The sequence below is a fragment of the Perognathus longimembris genome, chromosome 13 (genome assembly GCF_023159225.1).
Source record: "Perognathus longimembris pacificus isolate PPM17 chromosome 13, ASM2315922v1, whole genome shotgun sequence".
Taxonomy (NCBI): Eukaryota; Metazoa; Chordata; class Mammalia; order Rodentia; family Heteromyidae; genus Perognathus; species Perognathus longimembris.
The window spans coordinates 27013781-27034618 of NC_063173.1; the positions used below are offsets into that span (position 1 = coordinate 27013781).

General features: G+C 41.7%; 1 protein-coding gene across 7 annotated transcripts in view; it reads left to right on the forward strand.

Moving 5' to 3' along the window:
* The window catches only part of Nav2 (neuron navigator 2), a 702797-nt gene that overhangs the window by 635071 nt on the left and 46888 nt on the right, over positions 1-20838 (forward strand). For 4 of the 7 annotated variants that reach the window (XM_048359787.1, XM_048359783.1, XM_048359788.1 and 1 more), the window contains exons 14-20: positions 390-1092; positions 4393-4860; positions 5492-5557; positions 6943-6987; positions 10171-10331; positions 11672-11860; positions 18685-18737. In XM_048359787.1, the coding sequence (XP_048215744.1) occupies positions 390-1092; positions 4393-4860; positions 5492-5557; positions 6943-6987; positions 10171-10331; positions 11672-11860; positions 18685-18737 (1685 nt within the window). The remainder of the gene's footprint in view (positions 1-389; positions 1093-4392; positions 4861-5491; positions 5558-6942; positions 6988-10170; positions 10332-11671; positions 11861-18684; positions 18738-20838) is intronic. The other 3 variants (XM_048359784.1, XM_048359785.1, XM_048359786.1) reach the window with 3 other exon arrangements.

The following is a 20838-nucleotide window of genomic DNA, read 5'->3' on the forward strand; positions in this document are numbered from 1 at the left end:
GAGGCTGGATGCTCATGAATATGTGTGTGTTGTGAAGGATTTAGGAAATGTAAGTAAACAAGGGTAGGAGCTCACCCAGAAATGTCATAGACAGGTCAGTGAAAGGCAGTGTCTCTTTGTCCCCTATCCCTCCTAGCATATCTGCCTTTGCTTTATCTTGGGTCAATGTTTAGATTGTTTTGCAAATGAATACAGTATCACTGACACTTACTAAAAGGCTCACAGAGACAATGGGAGACAAAATTATCTTTATTAAAAGCTCTCTTCTCCTCCTCCTTCCCATCCCCCCACACCCCAGGGTACTGCTTCTTCCCTCTTCCCAAGAAAAAATGAGCCTTTTTCAGAGGAGGGAAGCATTTCAAAGCTAACCTTCCTCATTTCTCTCTTAGGAAAAACTGATGATGCCAAGGTGTCTGAGAAGGGAAGGCTTTCCCCGAAATCTTCCCAGGTGAAGCGCTCCCCATCAGATGCAGGCCGCAGTAGCGGTGATGAATCCAAAAAGCCTCTTCCCAACAGCTCCAGAACATCTACCACAAACACCAGTAGCTTTGGGTTCAAGAAACAGAGTGGCTCAGCAGCTGGGTTGGCCATGATCACAGCCAGTGGGGCCACCGTCACCAGCAGGTCAGCCACCCTAGGAAAAATCCCAAAGTCCTCTGCTCTGGTTGGCCGGTCTACAGGCCGAAAGACCAGCATGGATGGCGCTCAGAACCAGGATGATGGGTATTTATCTCTCAGCTCCCGGACAAACCTACAGTACCGTAGTTTGCCAAGGCCAAGTAAGTCCAACAGCCGGAATGGGGCTGGGAACAGGTCTAGCACCAGCAGCATAGACTCCAACATCAGCAGCAAGTCAGCAGGCCTGCCAGTGCCCAAGCTGAGGGAGCCTTCCAGAACAGCCCTAGGCAGTTCTCTGCCAGGTCTGGTCAACCAGACAGATAAGGAAAAGGGGATCTCATCAGACAACGAGAGTGTTGCTTCTTGTAATTCAGTGAAAGTGAACCCGGCTTCCCAGCCTCTGTCCAGCTCAACTCAAACTACTCTCCAACCAGGGACAAAGTACCCAGATGTGGCCTCTCCCACGCTCCGCCGGTAAGTGGGGCAAATACATGGAACTCAGCAGAGTTGGAGTAGATAGAGTGATACTTTGGATTAAGAAATTCATGTTCCATAGTTATAACAGCCTCTGAGTCTCCTCTATTAAGACCTTGAGTAAAAATTTTAGGTCTGCCTCTGCTAGCAAGATTGTAGTTGGTTGGATGGTAACACACAAATCTCTGTTCAAACTTCTGAGTCCATTTTAATAGCTACCACATCACCTTTCTTAATTCTGACTCCAATTCCTTATCTGTAGAATGAGAACAATGGTACTTTTCTTCAAGATTCTCATAAAATTCATTATCATAAAAATTAATCGTAGTCATGTCTAGCCATAGTGAGCTCATTCAGGTGAAAGTTAGCTATCATCCAAGATGAAGTCTCAGGGAGCTCTTAAATGGATAAACAGCTCAAAGGAAGCGGATAATTCCTTTTCTTTTTCTTTCTTTTTTTAATACCTATGAAATAACAATTCATTCATGAGGTAGAATCACACTTTAGTTTTAGTTTATCATAATCATTTAGTTTCTGGCATTTTTTTTTTAAAAAGTTAAGCTCTTAAAGGAGAATGCGTCCTAAAAAGAAGAAAATATTTTCTTGTTATCTGAAAAAGGCATTGTTTCCCCACATTATTTAATGTGGAAATAGTCACTGTTCATTTTTTAACAGTTTCTTTTACAGCTTGCCTGTTAACACTTTCTTTTTTTTTTTTTTTTTTTTTTTTTTGCGCCAGTCCTGGGCCTTGGACTCAGGGCCTGAGCACTGTCCCTGGCTTCTTCCCGCTCAAAGCTAGCACTCTGCCACTTGAGCCACAGCGCCGCTTCTGGCCGTTTTCCGTATATGTGGTGCTGGGGAATCGAACCTAGGGCCTCGTGTATCCGAGGCAGGCACTCTTGCCACTAGGCCATATCCCCAGCCCCTGTTAACACTTTCTTGATAGAATCCTTAATGTGAAGGATTCACCTTATTTTTTTTTAACGGTTATTAAAAACCTTACTTGTTCAAATTATTTTGCTATCCCCTGGCCCATCCTGAATCATAGATGTATAGATTACAGCACTTCTTAGGATATTTCTTTTCATGGAAAAGAATAAATTCCTAGCATAGAAAATTCAGCAGGGAGAGTAAATTATATGTGCATGTACATATTTGAGGATGAACAGGAATGTTTGAAAAGACTTCAGAAGAAACATTCCACATGAAAGGTGTGACAAAGCCAGCTGTTGTTCTGTGCTCTTTGTCTAGACTTGATTATTAGAATTTCAGTAACGATTATTTTTCAGAGGGAAAGTCCTATTGAGCCAGTCTTTGTTGTTTTAACAGATTGCCTTGTAAATGAAATTTTTCTCTACTTCTTGCCTCAAGTATTATATGTAATATTCTCTCTTTAGTGTTATAGATTTCCTTTGCTGACTACAAAGGCATTTACTAGACCCTCAGGCTAGTGTAATAGGATGCATGAAAATGCATGCAGTTTCTTATACTCTTCATAGAAGAACTTTCAGCCCATTCCCTGAAAATCTCACTCTCCTTAAATCACCAAAGTGTTCATTATTCTCTTGTATGCATTAGTATGGAGAAGAGAAACCTTCAGTGAAGTGAGATAGATAACTCTTTAAGTGATTTGAAGAACTCAGAGAGAGAGACTGTGGTTATACCCCAGCAGCATGAGGGGCAATTGCATAAAAGTCTGAAAAAGATGGGTCAAATTTTGGCTAGCAGTTGTCTTTTCATTTTCTTAATTGGGTTTAAGTTACTACATATATTTCACAGTACACATTTTAACTTTCACAATGATGAAAATTACCAATTAAAATAGTTTGGCAATGAAACAAGTTACTCTTTAGTAGTGAGGCTCCTGTCACTAGAAATATGTATATATTTTAAAGCAAAGATTCTACAATAGGATATTTCATTTTCTAGTTGGCACCAGGGGAGGAGTATTTCTTCTCTGCCACCAGATAATGTAGTGGGGATTGGTTGATTGACTATACCTTTGCTTGTTTGTGTGTGTGTGTATGTGTGTGTGTGTGGTATTTTATTTTATTTTTTTCTTATTGTCAAAGTGATGTACAGAGAGGTTACAGTTTGCTTGTTTGTCTTTATAATAATGAAGATTTGTAGGATTGTTAGAAGACAGCAAGGGTAGATTGATACCACTTCAGGTGAAAGGCAAGCTGCCTATCATGATGTAGTTTTGTCATTTTTCAGATACACTTTTTCTAGTCACTAGTTTTGATGAGCAACATAAAGCCCTTATATTACTCGAATGTGGTCTACCCTCTGACTTTTCACTAGAGAGCTCCCTGCCAATGTAAGAGGACGTAGGAAGTACTTTTTTACCATTCTCTGTACTTATGGCAGACTTTTGGTCATGAATAGAAGAAAGATGATAGGAAATGGCATTTCTCTGTGTCTATTTTAGAGACATGGTTTGTACACAGTATGCTTGGGCTAGTGTGAACCTAGCAAACATTTTGTGTATGTCATTGGGAAAAACAAAACAAAAACCAAGCTCTCTGGCCCGGAAAGATACATGTTGACCTTCCCCAGGCCCTAACCAGAATCAGTCCTGAGGCTTGAACTCAGGGCCTGGATACTGTCCCTGAGCCTCTTTGTGCTCAAGGCTAGTGCTCTAAAACTGGAGCCACAAAGCGACTGCCAGCTTTATTGGAGTAGTTCATTGGAGATAAGAGTCTCATGGCCTTTCCTGCCCGGGCTGGCTTCAAAGTGATCCTCAGATCTCAGCCTCCTGAGTAGCTAGGATTACAGGCATGAGCCACCAGTGCCTGGCTAGAATCATGGTTTTGATTCCTTGTGTTGTGCTTAGAAATCAAAGAAACCATGTCCCCTAGAGCTCTGTTCACCTGATCTGAGTGACTGCTTTGTGCCAGGTGTTGTGGATTGAAGATGACTTAGAAATTGTTCCATCTAGATGTTTCCTGGGCTAGGGAAATTTTTTAGTTGGTATGTTTATAAAAAAAGGAAGCAAGATCTTGGCGCAGTATGAGCAAGTCTGTAGAAAACTGCTCTCATTCTCCTGGGCTAAAATAGAACCAAAGTCTCAGCTGTATCCTAAACTTTGAAGAAAGCACCTTTGATGTACCTGTGCACAGGCCCACTTTATTATGGCCAGCCTTTCTCAGTGGAGTCCCTTAGCTATTTCAGCAGCCAAGACTTGGGCTCTCCTCTTCTGGGGGTTTTACTGCCTCCTATTGCAACACCCTTCTTCAGTAGCTCAGTAGCCTCTTAGAACTGTGTGTTCATCCCACACAACCCTTTGTCTCTTCACAGACTCTTTGGTGGGAAGCCTACCAAGCAAGTGCCCATCGCCACAGCTGAAAACATGAAAAATTTGGTGGTCATCTCCAATCCTCATGCCACCATGACCCAGCAAGGTAACTTAGAGTCTCCTTCGGGCAGTGGTGTCCTGAGCAGTGGCAGCAGCAGTCCTCTATACAGTAAGAATGTGGACCTCAACCAGTCTCCTCTAGCCTCCAGCCCCAGCTCTGCCCATTCGGGCCCTTCCAACAGCCTTACCTGGGGCACCACTGCCAGCAGTTCATCAGCAGTGAGCAAGGATGGCCTGGGCTTCCAGTCTGTTAGCAGCCTGCACACCAGCTGTGAATCTATTGACATCTCCCTCGGCAGTGGAGGAGGCCTGAGCCACAATTCCTCCACTGGCCTGATCGCCTCCTCTAAGGATGACTCCCTGACGCCCTTTGTCCGAACCAACAGTGTGAAGACCACACTGTCGGAAAGGTTGGTACTGTACCCCAGGCTGCTTTTAATTTTCAGGAAGACAGTCTCCTTAGAGTATAAAGATTAGATTAGGAGTCCCATATGTCACTTTGCCTTTGCCTATGAGATTCCATTCTTTCTAATTACTGCTCTTTGATAAGTAAGCCAGTTTGGGATGGAATTTAGCTTGGCTGTACTTCTTGTTATCTCTTTTCTCTATGGTTATTCTTCATGCTTGAGGCTGCTACAAGTCTCTTGGGGGTCAAACGTGTGTTACCATTTAGAATGGCATTCAGCTTTTGAAATCCTTCCATTTTATTATGCTTATTCATCAGCTACTTCTTTCCCTTCCTCTAGTAATTGGGAAGAGTAGGTAACCCCATAAGGTATGATTGAAAGCTCACTAGGCATTTGGATCCATTTGACATCATAGCAAACACTCTTCTACTGAATTGCTGCTGGCCACAGTGAGAGGAAATCATGAAATTGAAAGTCCTCAGAGCCCTGCAGTAGTGATGTGTGATGTTTCTGCACATGGGGAAGAATGCCAGGAACAGCACTGGGAAATGTTCTGATCATTATGTGTAACAACACCTCTCCTTTCTTCAGTCTAATGTTACTTCTCTTGTTTTCTACCTGCCTGGACTTCTAGCCCTCTCTCTTCCCCTGCTGCTAGCCCTAAGTTCTGCAGAAGTACTCTGCCCAGGAAACAGGACAGGTAATTGACCTTGTAGGTTGGGGCCCACCAGGCCTCTAGGTTCCTCTGCCTGTCTGTTGTCCAGTCAGATGTTTTGTGCAAGGCTGTTGGCCTGAGGCTTCTGCTTGTGTTTGTGGCTCTGGTGTACCGTGTGACAGCCATACATGCTGGTGAGGGTTTACTCTGTTGTCCCCTAAAGCCAGGGGGAGTTGAAGTTGGGTGGCCCTTCATTTCCAGCTTGGAAAGGCCATCTCAAACCTTGCCACCTGATCCAGGGGGCGGCAGAAGCCCTCACTTGCATCTCCCATGGCCTCCTGTGGCATGTTCCTGCTCCCCAGCTTCCTGCCCTTTCCTCATTCCACCCCAGCCCAGAAATGGTCTACCACCCACTGTATAGCTTGGCCCTCACCTCTGCCCCCCATCTCCTATCCCTCAACATTCCCCTTGCAGCTGGCTTTTCTCCCTTTCAAAGTTTTGCTGCAGTTTGGCTCATTATGTCTTGCAAAGTCTCGTGTTGCCTGTGCCCGTATCCTGTAAGGATAATGAAAAAGAGTTTGTGGAGACATTACAAATGCAGAAGCTTGTGTTTGCCCCCAGCTGTGGGTGGGCCTCAGAGATAGATATTGACCTTCAATTTGTGGGGGAGCAGTGGTTTGGCCAAATATAACAAGCAGATGTTGTTTCATGCTAGGAAAAAAAATAATTAATGGAAAGCTTCTTCACCCTATCAACAGCAAAAACTTTTGTTTTTGTCAGACTTACAAACCAAGCCTTTAACCCTTGGGCATGGAAATCCAAATGCCTTGGCTATATTGGCCAGCAAGTTGTAACATGCCCAGACTCCAGCCCAGGGCTCAGCTCTTAGCTACATCTTAGCTGGGCAGAAACGAGAACTTGAGAGGGACCTGGAATTTACTTCATTACACATGAATTTCAAATATGCAGACTATTGGGCTCTTATAACTCTGCAAGCCCTTCATCCTCTTAAAGCCATTGCCAGTGGTGTGGGAGAGGGTGACTTAGGGGTACAGGGAAGCAGGGCATCCCTTTTTAGAAGCAGCTCTGGTCATGGTGGTGGCGTTGCAGAGTTGGGCTGCTGGGCTCTGCTTCTAACAGAGCAACCCATGTTGCCTTTGAATATGTGCAAAAAGAGGAATAAGTGGAATTGAGTGACTCGGACTATCTGACAAGTTGGTTGGTAAAGTATGCACTGATGCTAGCTCAGGCCAAGGACTGGGTTCTCTTTGCCTTCCTCCATGTGTTGCATGCATAGCTGATAAAGAGCATTCTCTGGTGATGTGGGTTTCTTTCTCAGGCCCCTCCTGCCTCCCTAGCCTTCTCTCCTTCATTCCCTGCCTCCCTTGTGCTTCTCTGAAGTTCTTGTTTTTGTTTTAACTTTCCTACAGTGACCCGCACCTTGATAGGAACACTTTGCCTAAGAAAGGACTCAGGTATCTGTCCTCTCCTTGTACCCATGCCATCTGTTGTGGCCTTGAGCTTGGCTGTGTGGGGCTCTCATAGCTCGTGGGGCTGGGCTGGGGTCTCTGCTTTGGCCATTGCAACAGGACTTTTGGATGACAGTTCTCTTGGCCTCTCTTATTCTCATCTTTCATTTGTGGCTTATTTGCTTGAGCAGGAGCTATGCTGTTTCTGGTGTAATGTGATAAATCCATCTCATGACAAACACTCCTGGGCAAGCCTAAAAAAGCAGTCACTGCTTCTGGTGGGGACCAGTGGGTTTAATCACCAAGCACTTCATAATCATTGTATTCATGGGGCTGTTTTCAACAGAAAGGACATGACTTATAGCATGCTAATTTGTTAGCTGGGACAAGGGCAAAGGAAGAGAGGATAATTTCCACTAAATTTCATGATATCTAACTTTTTCAGGGCTGAGAGTATAGCTTAATAGAAGAACATTTGCTTAGCATGCAGGGGGTCATGGGTTCAACCCACAGCTCCTTATAAACAAACAAACATTTTTGGCCCATAAAAATTTGCAAAAAATCCCCCCCAAACTCTAAACAAAGAAAAAATGGGCACTAGTGGTTTATTCCTGTCATACTAGCTACTTGGGAGGCTGAGATCTGAGGGTTACCATTCAAACCCAGCTCAGGCAGGGAAGTCTGTGAAACTCATCTCCCACTAACCACCAAAAAGATGTAAGTGGAGTTGCGGCTCTGGTAGTAGAGTGCCATCCATGAGAAAAAAGGCTGAGGGGTAGCACCTAGGCCCTGAGTTCAAGTTCCAGTACTGAAACTAAATAAACTAATAACCTAATGTTTACATGCTTTCATGCCCGATTGCTGACGACAGATACCTTGTACTTTTCTAAATATTCTAATCAACAGTTGAATCATCTGATGCTCATCAAGATACTGGTGTGATTATTTAGGGATTAAAAAATAGAAAAGTACACTAGCAAGGAGTGTTCATCATCCATAGTAAGTTGTGACTTGGGCTTGGTTTTGGTGCTCAACTTGGTAAAAACAGGATGCTATAAGTCACCGTTACTCACATCATCTACATCACTTTGTCAAGCAGAGAAACCAAATTTGCTAAAGCTCTGTCATGGTCTTACTGTCATTTCTGCTTTCTAAACACCCTGTTCTTTGTAGCATCTGCTTCACCCTGCTCTGCACATAAGTGCTTTTGCATAAAATGGAACTTGGAATGAAATGTTTCACTGTTGTCATGTATGTCTATAGTTAATAACCTCCAACTCTTAAAGACTTGATAAAATTTTGAACAGTAATATGAGGTAGGTATCAATGTTTTCTTTCAATAAGAGCTCAGTGTAAAGTCAATTCTGAGAATCTAAGAAGGAAAGTATTAAATCTCCCGCTGGACATTCTGTAAGAAGTCCAGTACTGTGGTCTTCCAGCTGCCTGTCCTACCTAGAGTTTCCATTGTGATTATGAAGGTACTTGTCCATAATCATAATAGTTACTTAAATGATAGCCACTGCATACACGTTTTACATTGATACACTGTGATCCCAAGAGAAAGCTGACCTAATTATTAATATTCTGAATGTGTATATTTCCATTAAAGATCCATCCTCTCAAAAATAGTGCGGCTCTGGCTTTAAAAAAATGATTTTTTAAATCCAGAAAGAGTTGGATGTCTGTGGCTCATTCCTGTAATCAGGAGGCTGAGAACTGAGGATCACAGTTCAAAGCCTGTCTGGACAGGAAAGTCCATGAAAATGTTACCTCCAATTAACCACCAAAAAGCTAAAAGTGGAGCTGGGACTCAAGTGGTAAAGCTCTAGCCTTGAGCAAAATATACTAAGGGGCAGCACTCAAGCACCCAGGCTAGGCCAGGCCCAGCGCGCGCGCACACACACACACACACACACACACACACACACTCTCTCTCTCTCTCTCTCTCTCTCTCTCTCCAGGATGGGAGCTGGATATTGGTGGCTTACATTTATAATGCTAGCTACACAGAAGACTGAGAGTGCAAAGATACGAGTTGAAGACCAGCCCAGGCAGAATAGTTCATGAGACCCTAACTCAAATGTAACGCAGTGAAAAAGAAATAAAACACAGGGAAAAAAAAACACAAGATTGGAGATATAATTCAAGAAGTAGAATGATAACCTAGCAAGCATGAACCCCATTACTATTCCCTCAAAAAAAAATCCAGAAATGGGGTCTGTGATAGGTATTTCCAGGCTGTTGATACACTTAGTCACCTAGTCAATGGTGACTGATAGCATGCCCTAGAGAGGAGCATGTCTGTCAATGATAGTGAGAATGAAAACATTTCTCTGTTCCTTTTCTCACTGACATTCTCTGTCTAGCTGGCTGCCAGCACACACACAACACAACACACACATACTAACATCACAGAACAATGTCTTTTTTTTTTTAAGCCTGTAGTTCTAAAACCATTCCTCTGATTACACAACTACCAGTCACCTTGTAGCACTTAAGTCTAGAATATAAGAAGGGAATAATTGCATCTGTGTTGCTGAATACGTCTGAGGCTTCAGTTAAATAATGCCTGTAAAAATGCCTGGCTCATTATAGATATTCAATAAATCATTACCAAGTACATTTCAGAGTGCATGAGGGTAGGGCCCACCTGACTTTTGAAGACCCAACTCTCTTTGCAAAGACTTGTTTGTGCTACATGGCAGACAGCATCTACTGTGAGCTCAGCCTCCGCAGCCTGCTCTCTAACATGCTGTGATTCATGGCCACTTACTTGGGCTGTAGAGTACAGATGCCAGGAGTTACCTAATTAAAACTTCCTCGAAGCTCTAACAGCAGCTCTTTTTGTTGCTTTACTCCTGTCAAAGTGAGGGCTTTGACATGGCACTGTCGTGAATCAACATGTTACAGTTACGCCCAGTGACGGCTCTTCTGAGCATTTACCAATCTTCTTCCCTTTAGGTATTCCTTCCAAACTAAAAGGAATTGTAATTTTCCCCAAACGCAGCCAAGTAGGAGGAAAAAAGTTTTGAGAAACCTTGTAAGTTTCAAGGGTGTGTATCAAGCTGATTTAAATACAAATCATCTTTAGATATTTTTTCTTCTTCTTATATACTTATCATCAGCTCCAGAGAGTTCATTTTCCTGAGTGCTGTTTATAGTTCATCCCAGCTTGGTTTCTGTCTCCAGGTATACTCCCACCTCCCAGCTTCGCACACAGGAAGACGCAAAAGAATGGTTACGGTCCCACTCTGCTGGAGGCCTACAGGACACAGCTGCCAATTCCCCCTTTTCCTCTGGGTCCAGTGTAACTTCCCCCTCTGGGACAAGATTCAACTTTTCCCAGCTTGGTAAGTAGCCTCTGCCCTAAGCTGTGTTAACCAGTTCGAGATTCTTGATGTATGATCATAACCATCTGGTCACAGTATGCTCAGGATCTGCTCAGTCCTTGAAAATGTAGTTTGAATGTAGGTGATCAACAGTAAAAGACAGAGAAAATGGCAAAGGTTTGGGTTCTCTAATCTTTCTTTTTTCCCCCTGTGGTTGGTATAAGTAAGGTTATAGCAAACAGCACACCATCCCTTTCTTGAGAATGCATTCTATTTCTGAGACCCCTGAAGAAGTGTGTTTACAGCTTGGCCACCATCGTTGCTTAATGAAGCTGGAAGTAAAAGTGAAGTTTTGATTGAATAAGTATTCTTGGAAATGCCTGCTGCTGACATAATGCTTTGACTGGTATAGTGAGAAAGGAAAAGAATTTGTAACATAGTTTCTGCTGGCATGTCAGTGGGTTTTTGTTTTCTTTTGTTTTGAGACAGACACAGTCATGCAAACTATGAGACAGGGCAAAAGAAAGCATGTTGTCTACAACTTTGTAGAAAACCAGGAAATAATTGAATGTAATAACTATTATAATTAGAAAAAGGGCAGCTTGGTGCTTGCTGACATTATTGGCCAAAGTTATGTGAAAGTGATAGGATAGGAGCTAAGTTTGGAAGAATGATTGAGGAAGGGGGAACCTTCTAGACTCACTTCAGACTTTAGAGCAGCATCTTTTTCTAAATACTGTAAAATAAAGCCAATCTTTAAGGGTAGCTGTAGCTTGTATTCAAGGAGCTTTGCCTCAGAAAATATTGTGCATTGCTAACACAGAATTTCAATCAGAGAGCTAGTGTTAGGGAAGGTAAGTCTTCCTCTTTGTGTTGAAGCTGTTCAGACAACTATTATTAAATATTCCCCATCAAAGGCAGTAAGACCTAGGTTCATATTGTTCTTTCTCAGCCATAACTCTTTGCAGCAAGAGGTTCTTGTCATGCACAAATGCTTCCCATCTGATCAAAAGCCTCATTGCACTATTTTGGGCTTTTGGCTTTAGAGAGAATTGTTCCAGATGATCCCGGGGAGTAATTAGCTCATGCCTGGAAGGTGACACTGGCTTGTCTGAACGTGCCAAGTTGGAACGCTGAGGCCCAGAGCCTTGTTTTGAAACTGACCCACCTTCCCTCCCATATCTTTAGCTCTATGTATATACTCAAATGCTGATGCAACTACCTTTTAGAAAATAGACAAGGGAGAGGAGTTGGCAGGAATGTGCATGGCTGGTGATAAGCAATCTCTTCTTTGTCCCCATTTGGGATTTAAACAGAGCCATGAATTTTCCAACACTTCATTTCTACTCCTTTCATTCCAGCGAGTCCCACCACTGTTACCCAGATGAGCCTGTCCAACCCAACCATGCTGAGGACCCACAGTCTGTCCAATGCTGATGGGCAGTATGACCCCTACACCGACAGCCGCTTCCGGAATAGCTCTATGTCCCTGGATGAGAAAAGCAGAACCATGAGCCGGTCAGGCTCCTTCAGGGATGGATTTGAAGAAGGTAAGAAAGGAGACTTGCTATCTCCTAGGTCACTTGTTGGTGGCACACAGCATGATGGTCCTCTGTACTGAGTTCACTTTGTAGGCCTAAAACTCCTCCTTTTAATTGCTTCCAATCTCCCTTCTCTGGAACTGGGAGTGGCGAATTCTGAACAGTAAGATCTGACCTTTAATTAACCTTTCGGGATTTAACGGAAAAGTTACTAAAAAAATAGAATGATGACCCTTAGTGCTGATTGCTGTCTGATTGAGGCTTCTCTGTCCTGGACTTGGGCCACAGCTCATGGCATGTACTTCATCTTGAGGACCAACCGTTGGCTCACTCTCTTGGCAGAGAGTTCATCTCCCTGTGCTGGTACAACCTACAGCCAGGCAGCTGAGCCGCTCTGTTCTGCTCCAGTATTTCTTGTCTCTTCTCAAACACTTGTTGTAAAAAATTTTTATTGTATTCAGTTTTGCCCTTTTCTTTCTTTGGTTGCCAACAGTAAATGTTGGGTTGGCTTTTTATGTTTTGTTCGTTGTCATCAGAATTGTGGAAGTTTTGTAGACAGCTTTGTCAGCCATCCTCATAACTCATTTCATTTCTCTTTCCCTTTGCTTCTTTACCTGAGCTATGAGTTAGATGGGAGCAAGTAGTCAAAATACTGTGGAGTGACATCACTTACATCCCCAAAGATTAGGCTTATGGGACACTGGAGGGTGGTAATCAGTGATCAGTGGTTAATAAAATGGAATTGTGTAGGAGATGTGGTTCTGTAGAAGGGTGCTTGCCTGCCATATGCAAAATAAGACCCTGGTTTTCATCCTTAGTACCAGAAGAAAACAAGCAAAAGAATATGGAAGTCACGTATCAATGACTCATACCTGGCTAATCAGTAGGCTGAGATCTGAGGATCATGATTGGAAGCTAGCTTTGGAAGGGAAGTCTATGAGACTCTTATCTCCAATTAACCACCAAAAAGCCAGAAGTGGAGTTGTGGTTCAACTGATAGGGTGCTAGGTTTGAACAAAAAAATCCCGGGGAGAGTGCCAAGGATCAGCACACACACACACACACACACACACACACACACACACACACACACACTAATATGAATATGAATAATATACAGTTAGAATAGCAAATTCTAGCTCCATTTTTCTTTAGATATCTGATCTCCAGCAAGTTGCTTCACCTTTCTGTGTTTCTGTTTTCTCACTAGAAAAAAATGAGAATAATAATAGCATTCATCTCACAGAATTATAAGAATTAGCTGAGACAATAAGTATAAATGTTCACACAATAATGTCATTACATGTTGTATCCTGTATAGCTTTAGCACTGACTTCTCAGCAGCTCCAAGTGGCAGAGGATGAGGACTCTGGAGTCCAGGCTGAGGGCTATACTTGTGTTTGTGCCCTTACACTACTAACAAAACAGAATGTAGGGGCTGAGTTGTAGCTACTTTTTTCTGTTGCCAAATTTGTCCTACATGAGTGTGGAAATACACCCAGCATCTTTTTAGTAGGAGAGAACAAATAGAGGTGTGATTGTTTAGGAAATCCTATGTCAAAGGCAGAGAAGATATTCACTTTTGCCTAGTGTTCTTTTTTTAACAGAAGATAGAAAGACTTTAGTTACAAAGCAGTTGCTCTCTAGTTAATCTTCTTGGCGACTCAGTACTTGGCGACCCCTGATTTATGTATCATTTGCATCCAGTGACATGCAGCCAGCAGACTTAAGTCTGTAAATCCATATATGGGAAACACTAGCACCGAGGATTAAGAAGCAGAGGAGCCTGAGTGGCTGAGGACATTCTCTTAGATGTAAGAACTGGGAATTAATACTATAACCACTCAGAGCAGTATAATAGAGGAATAGCCTGATGCTAAGGGGTGTAGGCAATTTGGCTTGAATTTTTTTCTGGTCCTTATGCTGGCTAAGCCTGGCTGCATAGTGTTTCTCTTGCATTTGGAGTATGTCTTGTGCTATATGTCTTCTGTCTTCATTTTCTCTGTCATGCATGTACCTGAGTGAATCATGTTCAGTACTAAAACTTGTCCAAACAAGCACACATGGCTCATAAAGGCCCAGGACCATTGCAGTATCATCATTAGATAGCTTTTATTTATTCCACCTGGAATCAAGTTGTCAGGCAGCTCAACTGTAGAAAATGTGGGCTGTCAAAATGACATTGATTAAAAAGTGTTTGTCCACAAGCAGTGTCTAGACTTTTCTAAGCATAATGATTCATGATGACATGGAACTGAAACACAGAGATGAAATTTGGACTTTGGGGGAAGAGGTGGGGATACTGTTGATGTGCTATAAGCATATAACATTTTTTTTTTTTTTGGGCCAGTCTTGGGGCTGAACTCGGGGTCTAAGCACTGTCCCTGGCTTCTTTTTGCTCAAGGCTAGCACCCTGCCAACTTGAGCCACAACGCCACGTCTGGCCTTTTTTTTCTATATATGTGGTGCTGAAGAATCGAACCTAGGGCTTCGCATATACGAGGCAAGCACTCTTGCCACTAGGCCACATTCCCAGCCCTAACATTTTCATCTTTTGGGAAATTTGTTATCAGGTTGATTTGACTTATTCCAAGGCCATTTCATTACAAAAACAATACTGAGCTTGTATTAATTGGAGTTTTTAATTACTTCAGATGTTGACATTTTCCCCCATTGAATAGATAAAGAGTGGTTAGGAAACGAGGAAAAAATTACAGTTGGGCCCTGGTGACTCACGCCTGTAATCCTAGCTACTCAAGGGGCTGGGATCTGAGGATCAGGGTTCAAAGCCAGCCAGGGCAGGAAAGTCCATGAGACTCTTATCTCCAATTAACCACCAGAAAACCAGAAATGGCACTATGGCTCAATTGGTAGAATGCAGGCCTTGAAAGGCTGTAGATAGGGATAGTGCCAAGGCCCAGAGTTCAAGCCCCCTCCCTCCAAAAAAAATTACATCGCATACTTGGACCAAGTATAACTTCCTTGTAACCATCAAGTGTATCCTAAGTTGTTAACTAAGATAGAAATTTAGGAAGAATTAGCATATGTATTTCTGTGAGATTGTGACATTTAATTAGCACTTTTTATTTTGGTGGGAGTCATAAATGTGTAGCTAGATACAAGCAAGGCCCAGATAAAATTTTTCCAAAGTCATTTCAAGTATATTAATTTATATCAGGCAATATGATATAATCTTAAAATCAACTTTATTATGTACATTGTAAGGAAGCTTGAGGCCTTTTAAAAATGGATGTCTTTCTTTGGATTAAAAAACCTCCGACTATACCAACCATAATGAAGAGATAGTGCCATCTACAATTCAGAAAGACCTGTTCTGTCAGTTTGCATAGGATCCACACTTACATTGGTGTCTCTAGCTTCTGAGTTATAGTTGTGATCCAAATTCCAGCACCTCTGCAATTTGGCATTGTGATTTTAGGTAATGAACTTGACCCTAATCTGCCTCTTTCCAATTCACTTAAAATGTGGAAAATAATTGTACTTGCCTCAGGGGACTGAAGTGTAGATTAGGTAAGGTAAATCCTGGAAAGCATTTGGTAGACAATTTAGAAAGTGGCTTATTGTTAAGTGCTTAATCAATGGTAGCTATTGTTGCAGTTGTCACCTTATAGCCTTCTCCCCAAGGGCCATTGTCATCTTTTTTTTTTTTTTTTTTTTTTTGTATTGACAAAATCGGAACAGAAGTTACTTGTACCCAGAATGAGATACTAAGCCTCTTGATTCATAGCTCTCTGTCTTTCTGCTGAATTCTTTGTCATCTAGCTCACTGGGTTTCTTTTACTTTGTTGACCTGAGGCAAACTCTGGTTCTTGATATTCTTTGCTTTGTTATGCTTCCTTTGCTGGTTGGGAGGCCAGGCTGGATCTTGGCTCTTTTTCTCCCTGACTCCTTCCATAGTACCTGACTGTGGAATGAGAAATAGAGTAGATGCCTTAATTCACATCCTCCTTCTGCTCCTGAGAGTTATATGCTTGTTTATTGTACCTTACTGCTCTGGACCTTATTATCTATGTTCATTGATTAAGGTTAGAAACTCCCGCATATCTTGAGATTATTACCTGAAAATTTTTCTTAAGATAATGAGGCTCAATACAAATAATAGTCTAAATAAAAATGCTGTGATTTGTATAAAGCTGTATAAAGAAAGAGGGAGGGGGAGAGGGACAGAATCAGAGGTACTTGGTTGCTTTATTAACTAGAATATGCCGAGGTGTTCCATGCCGTCTAATGGTTCTATCTCTATCTAAACATCTTCTCAAACATTAGTCCTTATTTGTGCCTTTGTGTAGATTATAACAAAAGGCTTTAAAAACAAATAAACAAACCTGGAACCCAGTAAAATAGATCACTTAAGGGCAGAGTAGTCCACAAACTTGTAGTCCATAGATCCTATTCTTCAATTGCCATGTAACCTTAAGTCATTTAACCTTTCTGAGTTTCATTTTCCACAATGACAGAGATGGCCTAAATAAATATTCTCCATGGTTCCATGTAGCCATAAAATTTGGAGGTACAGAGAGGAAAAGCACATGACATGTTTTAGCCTTTTGGGTTTTATAACTCTTAAGAGCATTTTATTGTCCAAAAGGATCCATCCCACATGATCAAGGAGGGCTGAGTACAATGGCCGGGACAAGCTACCTTCAGGTTTGGAATGACTCTGGAATTCAGAGTCTATTTGTTTGGACCACAGCATTGTTGTTGCTGTTTACCAAGTGCGAGGAGTTAATTACAGAGAAAAATAGTAGCCTTCACTCAACCCTACCAGATGTGTTATTCTGCCCTTGGCCCCTAAATTACAATGAATTGTTTTTAAAGCCTTCAGTAAGTTTATGTGTGCAAGACGTGGGAATCAAGAAGAAAACACTATTTCGGGCAGTCAAAGTCCAGACCATAGCTTTGGGCAGTCCTGTTGCTGCAAGAGTGATTGAAGGGTGGCCCTATGTTACCCAAATCTCCTCACCCAACTCTGATACCTTCCCTTTGCTATATGGTTCTGGGTCTTGTACCTGAAGGAAGTTACCCTTTGGAACATTTGGCTACTAGCTAGGGGTTTTCAGAAGCTCTGTGAATATGTGAACATATTAACACTGGAAACCACTATGGCCATTGGATTATTATTATTTATTTATTTATTTTTTGGCCAGTCCTAGGCTGTGAACTCAGGGCCTGAGCACTGTCCCTGGCTTCTTTTTTGCTCAAGGCTAGCACTCTGCCACTTGAGCCACAGCGCCACCTCTGGCCATTTTCTGTATATGTGGTGCTGAGGAATCGAACCCAGGGCCTCATGTATACAAGGCAAGCACTCTTGCCACTAGGCCATACTCCCAGCCCAGTATGGCCATTAACATCTTAAACTGCTTTTTTTTTTTTTCTCCTGAAACATGAGTCAGGTTTCAGGGATTCAGGTGAAGATCTAAACTCAACATTGCTAACAAGAATGGATAGGAATAACAAACCAAAGGCTGTGTGGGTAAAGGCCAGGAGAAACCTTTGCTGGTGATAGTCAGGGAAAAGACGAAGGCCTCATGGGGAAGGTGCCACTTGAACTGCTCCTGATTCAGATAGACAGTACTAGGAAGCCTTAAGCAAAGAAAACTGCATTGGCAAAAACTCTGGAGAGGAAAAGTACCATCTAGGGAATGGTGGGGGGAAAATTACAAGAATGCATGATGTGATAGGAACACACAAAGAGAGAATGGGAGGTCAGGAAGGGGTTACTGGAATAAAAAAAACAGACAGGTACCTGAGTGCTAGGCAGAGCTGTTCATCAGATACATTGTTGGCAGTTTGCTTCTGCCAACAGCTAAGCCAACTTGAGGTTTACTACTTGGGTGGTTAGTGCATGTGGAAAATCACTCCCCAGCTTTCTGCTTCAGGCCACAGTTTATCCCACACAGGTGAGATGCATGGGAATATAGATGTTTCTCCTAGGGGCAGGAGAGCTGTGCCCCATTGGAAGGCTTGTGAAGGTTTTAAGGTTCTACCTTGCAAACAAGTTGTCAAGAGGTTGCTAAGACAATAAGAGCCTGGTTTCCACATAGAGAATGTAGCAAGAATACTCAGTTCTGGAAAAGACCATGCTTTAAAATTAGAACAAATAGTAAAAATGGCTTTACTGGCTAGAGACAGGAAGGGTACTAAAGGCATATAAAAGTATGATTGTAAGTCAAAAGCTCTGTTCCAGAACAGGGAAAGAGGATAGCTCTTGTCACTTTGTATACATGATAGAAATGGAAGAACTTACACTTAAGTGCATATCTTTTTAAACTAATAACTCTGCTTGTGGTCATCTAACTTGAGTATATTATGGCCAGCAGTCTTTTAGGTTCAAAATAATCAGCTCATCTTTTTACATATGCAAGTGACAAATGACAGTAGGGTATGAAAAATAAATGTATGCAACACACTCTCAATCCTAGACGGGGGAAAGAGTGGGGTGAAATATTCTGGAATGGTAGCAGGTTGCTTTTGGGTAATGAAATTATGAGTCACAACAAGTTATGATAAATATGCTTCTTAACATTTCTGTGCACCTGAACACAGCTAATCTGCAGCCATATCTTATTTTAGTGGTTAAGAAAAATGTATTTAGGTCATAAGAAAAATGTACTAATAGTAAAGTGAATTCCTTAGCAAATTCTTCCTTATTGGTACTGTCTTGGTCAGAAGTCACCAACCTTGGGCCAAGGTGAGAGTGAGCCATTCTGCGCCCAGTGATGTCTTGAAGTGCTGTTTCCTCCTCTCCTCCCCTGTTTTAATGGTTCCATTTTAGACAGCTGTGCAATCACCTTCTCTTTTTCTTTCAACAGTTCATGGATCCTCATTGTCCCTGGTTTCCAGCACATCATCCATTTATTCTACAGTGAGTATAAATCAATGCTATGTGACTATGATCATGAGAACTTGGGTACCTTTATCAAATGTGTCAAGAATAAAATATAAGCATTTCTCTAGGAGAGAACATTTCCATTATAAGAGGATCAACTAATTAGGAACATGATTCAAAATTCACAAATAGCTATTTATTACAATACACCATGTAATAAATCAGGAACTAACTGCCTTGTTCAAATCAAATTGTGCTTTTGGGTGATAACAAAGTGAAAAAACTTTGGGTACCTGCTGAAAATGAAAAGTGAGCTTTTCCTTTTCTCTTTCCTTTTTGTCAATTGTGGAGCCTGAACTCCAGGCCTGGGCACTGTCTCTCAGCTGTTTTGTTCAAGGCTAGTGCTCTACCACTCTGAGCCACAGTCCTACTTCTCATTTTCTGGTGGTTAATTGGAGATGAGTAGGACTTTCCTGCCCTGGCTTGCTTTGAACTGTGATCCTCAGATCTCAATCTCCTGAATAGCTAGTAGTATAGGCAGGAGCCACTGCTAAAAGTGAGCTTTTTAACCCCTGTCTGCCTCAGTTTATCTGTATAGAAAGAATAGCAGTCCCTACTTTACAGAGTTGTAGTTGAGGACTGTATTTACAATATAAATTACTAGAGAAAAAGACTTTAATTTTCATTTTTAGCACCTAAGTCAGTGCTTCATACATAATAGCCATTCATAAAGTAAGTTTGAAGGAAATACGAAAATCCATGTAAAACAATAAATGTGCACACATAGCTCAGAGTAAACATTCCTAAATACTAGATGTCATCAGTGAGGTGCCTATGGAACGAGTCAAATATAATTAAATACATTTGGATTTTCAGTACTTCTTGATTTGTTCAGTAGTACTTTTTATATCTATACATTGTTTTAAAAACATTAATCTGAAAATGCCTAATGGAATAACAATTTAAAAATCTTCATTAATTTTTTTTAACCTTTAATTAAATAGAAGCACATGTTTTTGTAATTCAGGATTTGATAATGCCAAGTTTCTGGGCTATGTATAAGAATTAACTGTATAGCCCTTCAACATAAGAGATCGTGCCAAAATCAAGTTAAAGACACCAGGGCCCATTTGTTTTTTTCTGAGGCCTAGAGTGAGCATACAGACTCCAGTAATTGTTCCAAAGGTCTGACTTGAAGGACCTACAAACTCTTTTTTTTTTTTTTAATTCTTACTAATTTTACCTCTCCAGCTCCAAAATTCCTCTCTCTAGCTTATCTTCTGAAATATTTATCACTGGATCTTATCTTTCATCTTAAGGTTTTTATCTGTAGTAATCTCAGGGAAGGCTTATTTAGGCCATTATCTGCTAAGAAAGCATGGAGATGGTCTTCTAGACATGAGTTGGTAGATAAACTTTTTTCTAGGATAAAACTCTGGGTGTCTCTCTCCTTTTGAGAGCACCCATACTCTGTTAAAATGTGCCTCCTCCTTTCTGATTTTCTGTTTGTCTGCTTGGCTGCTTGCTTGATTACTCAATAAAGCTCCACCAAGTTTTCTTACCAAAACAAACCAACAAAACTCTGGGATATGGATGCCAAAAATGAAATTGTCAAACTGAAGTCTACTTCTTCAACAGTATTTATTGGCACCACTTATGTTCAGGGCTCTAGACCAAGGCCTGAGAGTGTAGGTTTGAGGCAAAACGATGCTGCTATTGAAAGAGGAAGCCAGAGACACCAGAAGGCACCTGGGATATAGGCCTTCAACTTCCCAGGGCTGGTACCTAGCAGCCATAGCAAATGCTCCATCCCTGGAGCTATTATCACCACTAAGAGGGAGAGCCCTTCTTAGAGGAGTCATATATGTAAGGAAAAGAGCATGAACTTCCCCACCCCTGTGGTATATTCAGATCTAGGGAACCATCGCAGGTAAATCCCAGGGCACCCATGATTTGGGCCAACTGCTATAAGCTCTTACCACAAAATCCGTCTTCTGGTAATGGCTGTTCTGGGTGTGTTTCCTGAAGACAGTGTTTTCATGAAATTTGAAATTGATCTTTCTGAAGTGATACTAATTCAATAAATTATCAATTTTTAATTCCAAATTTATTTTAATAGCAAGAAAATAAAGGGCTA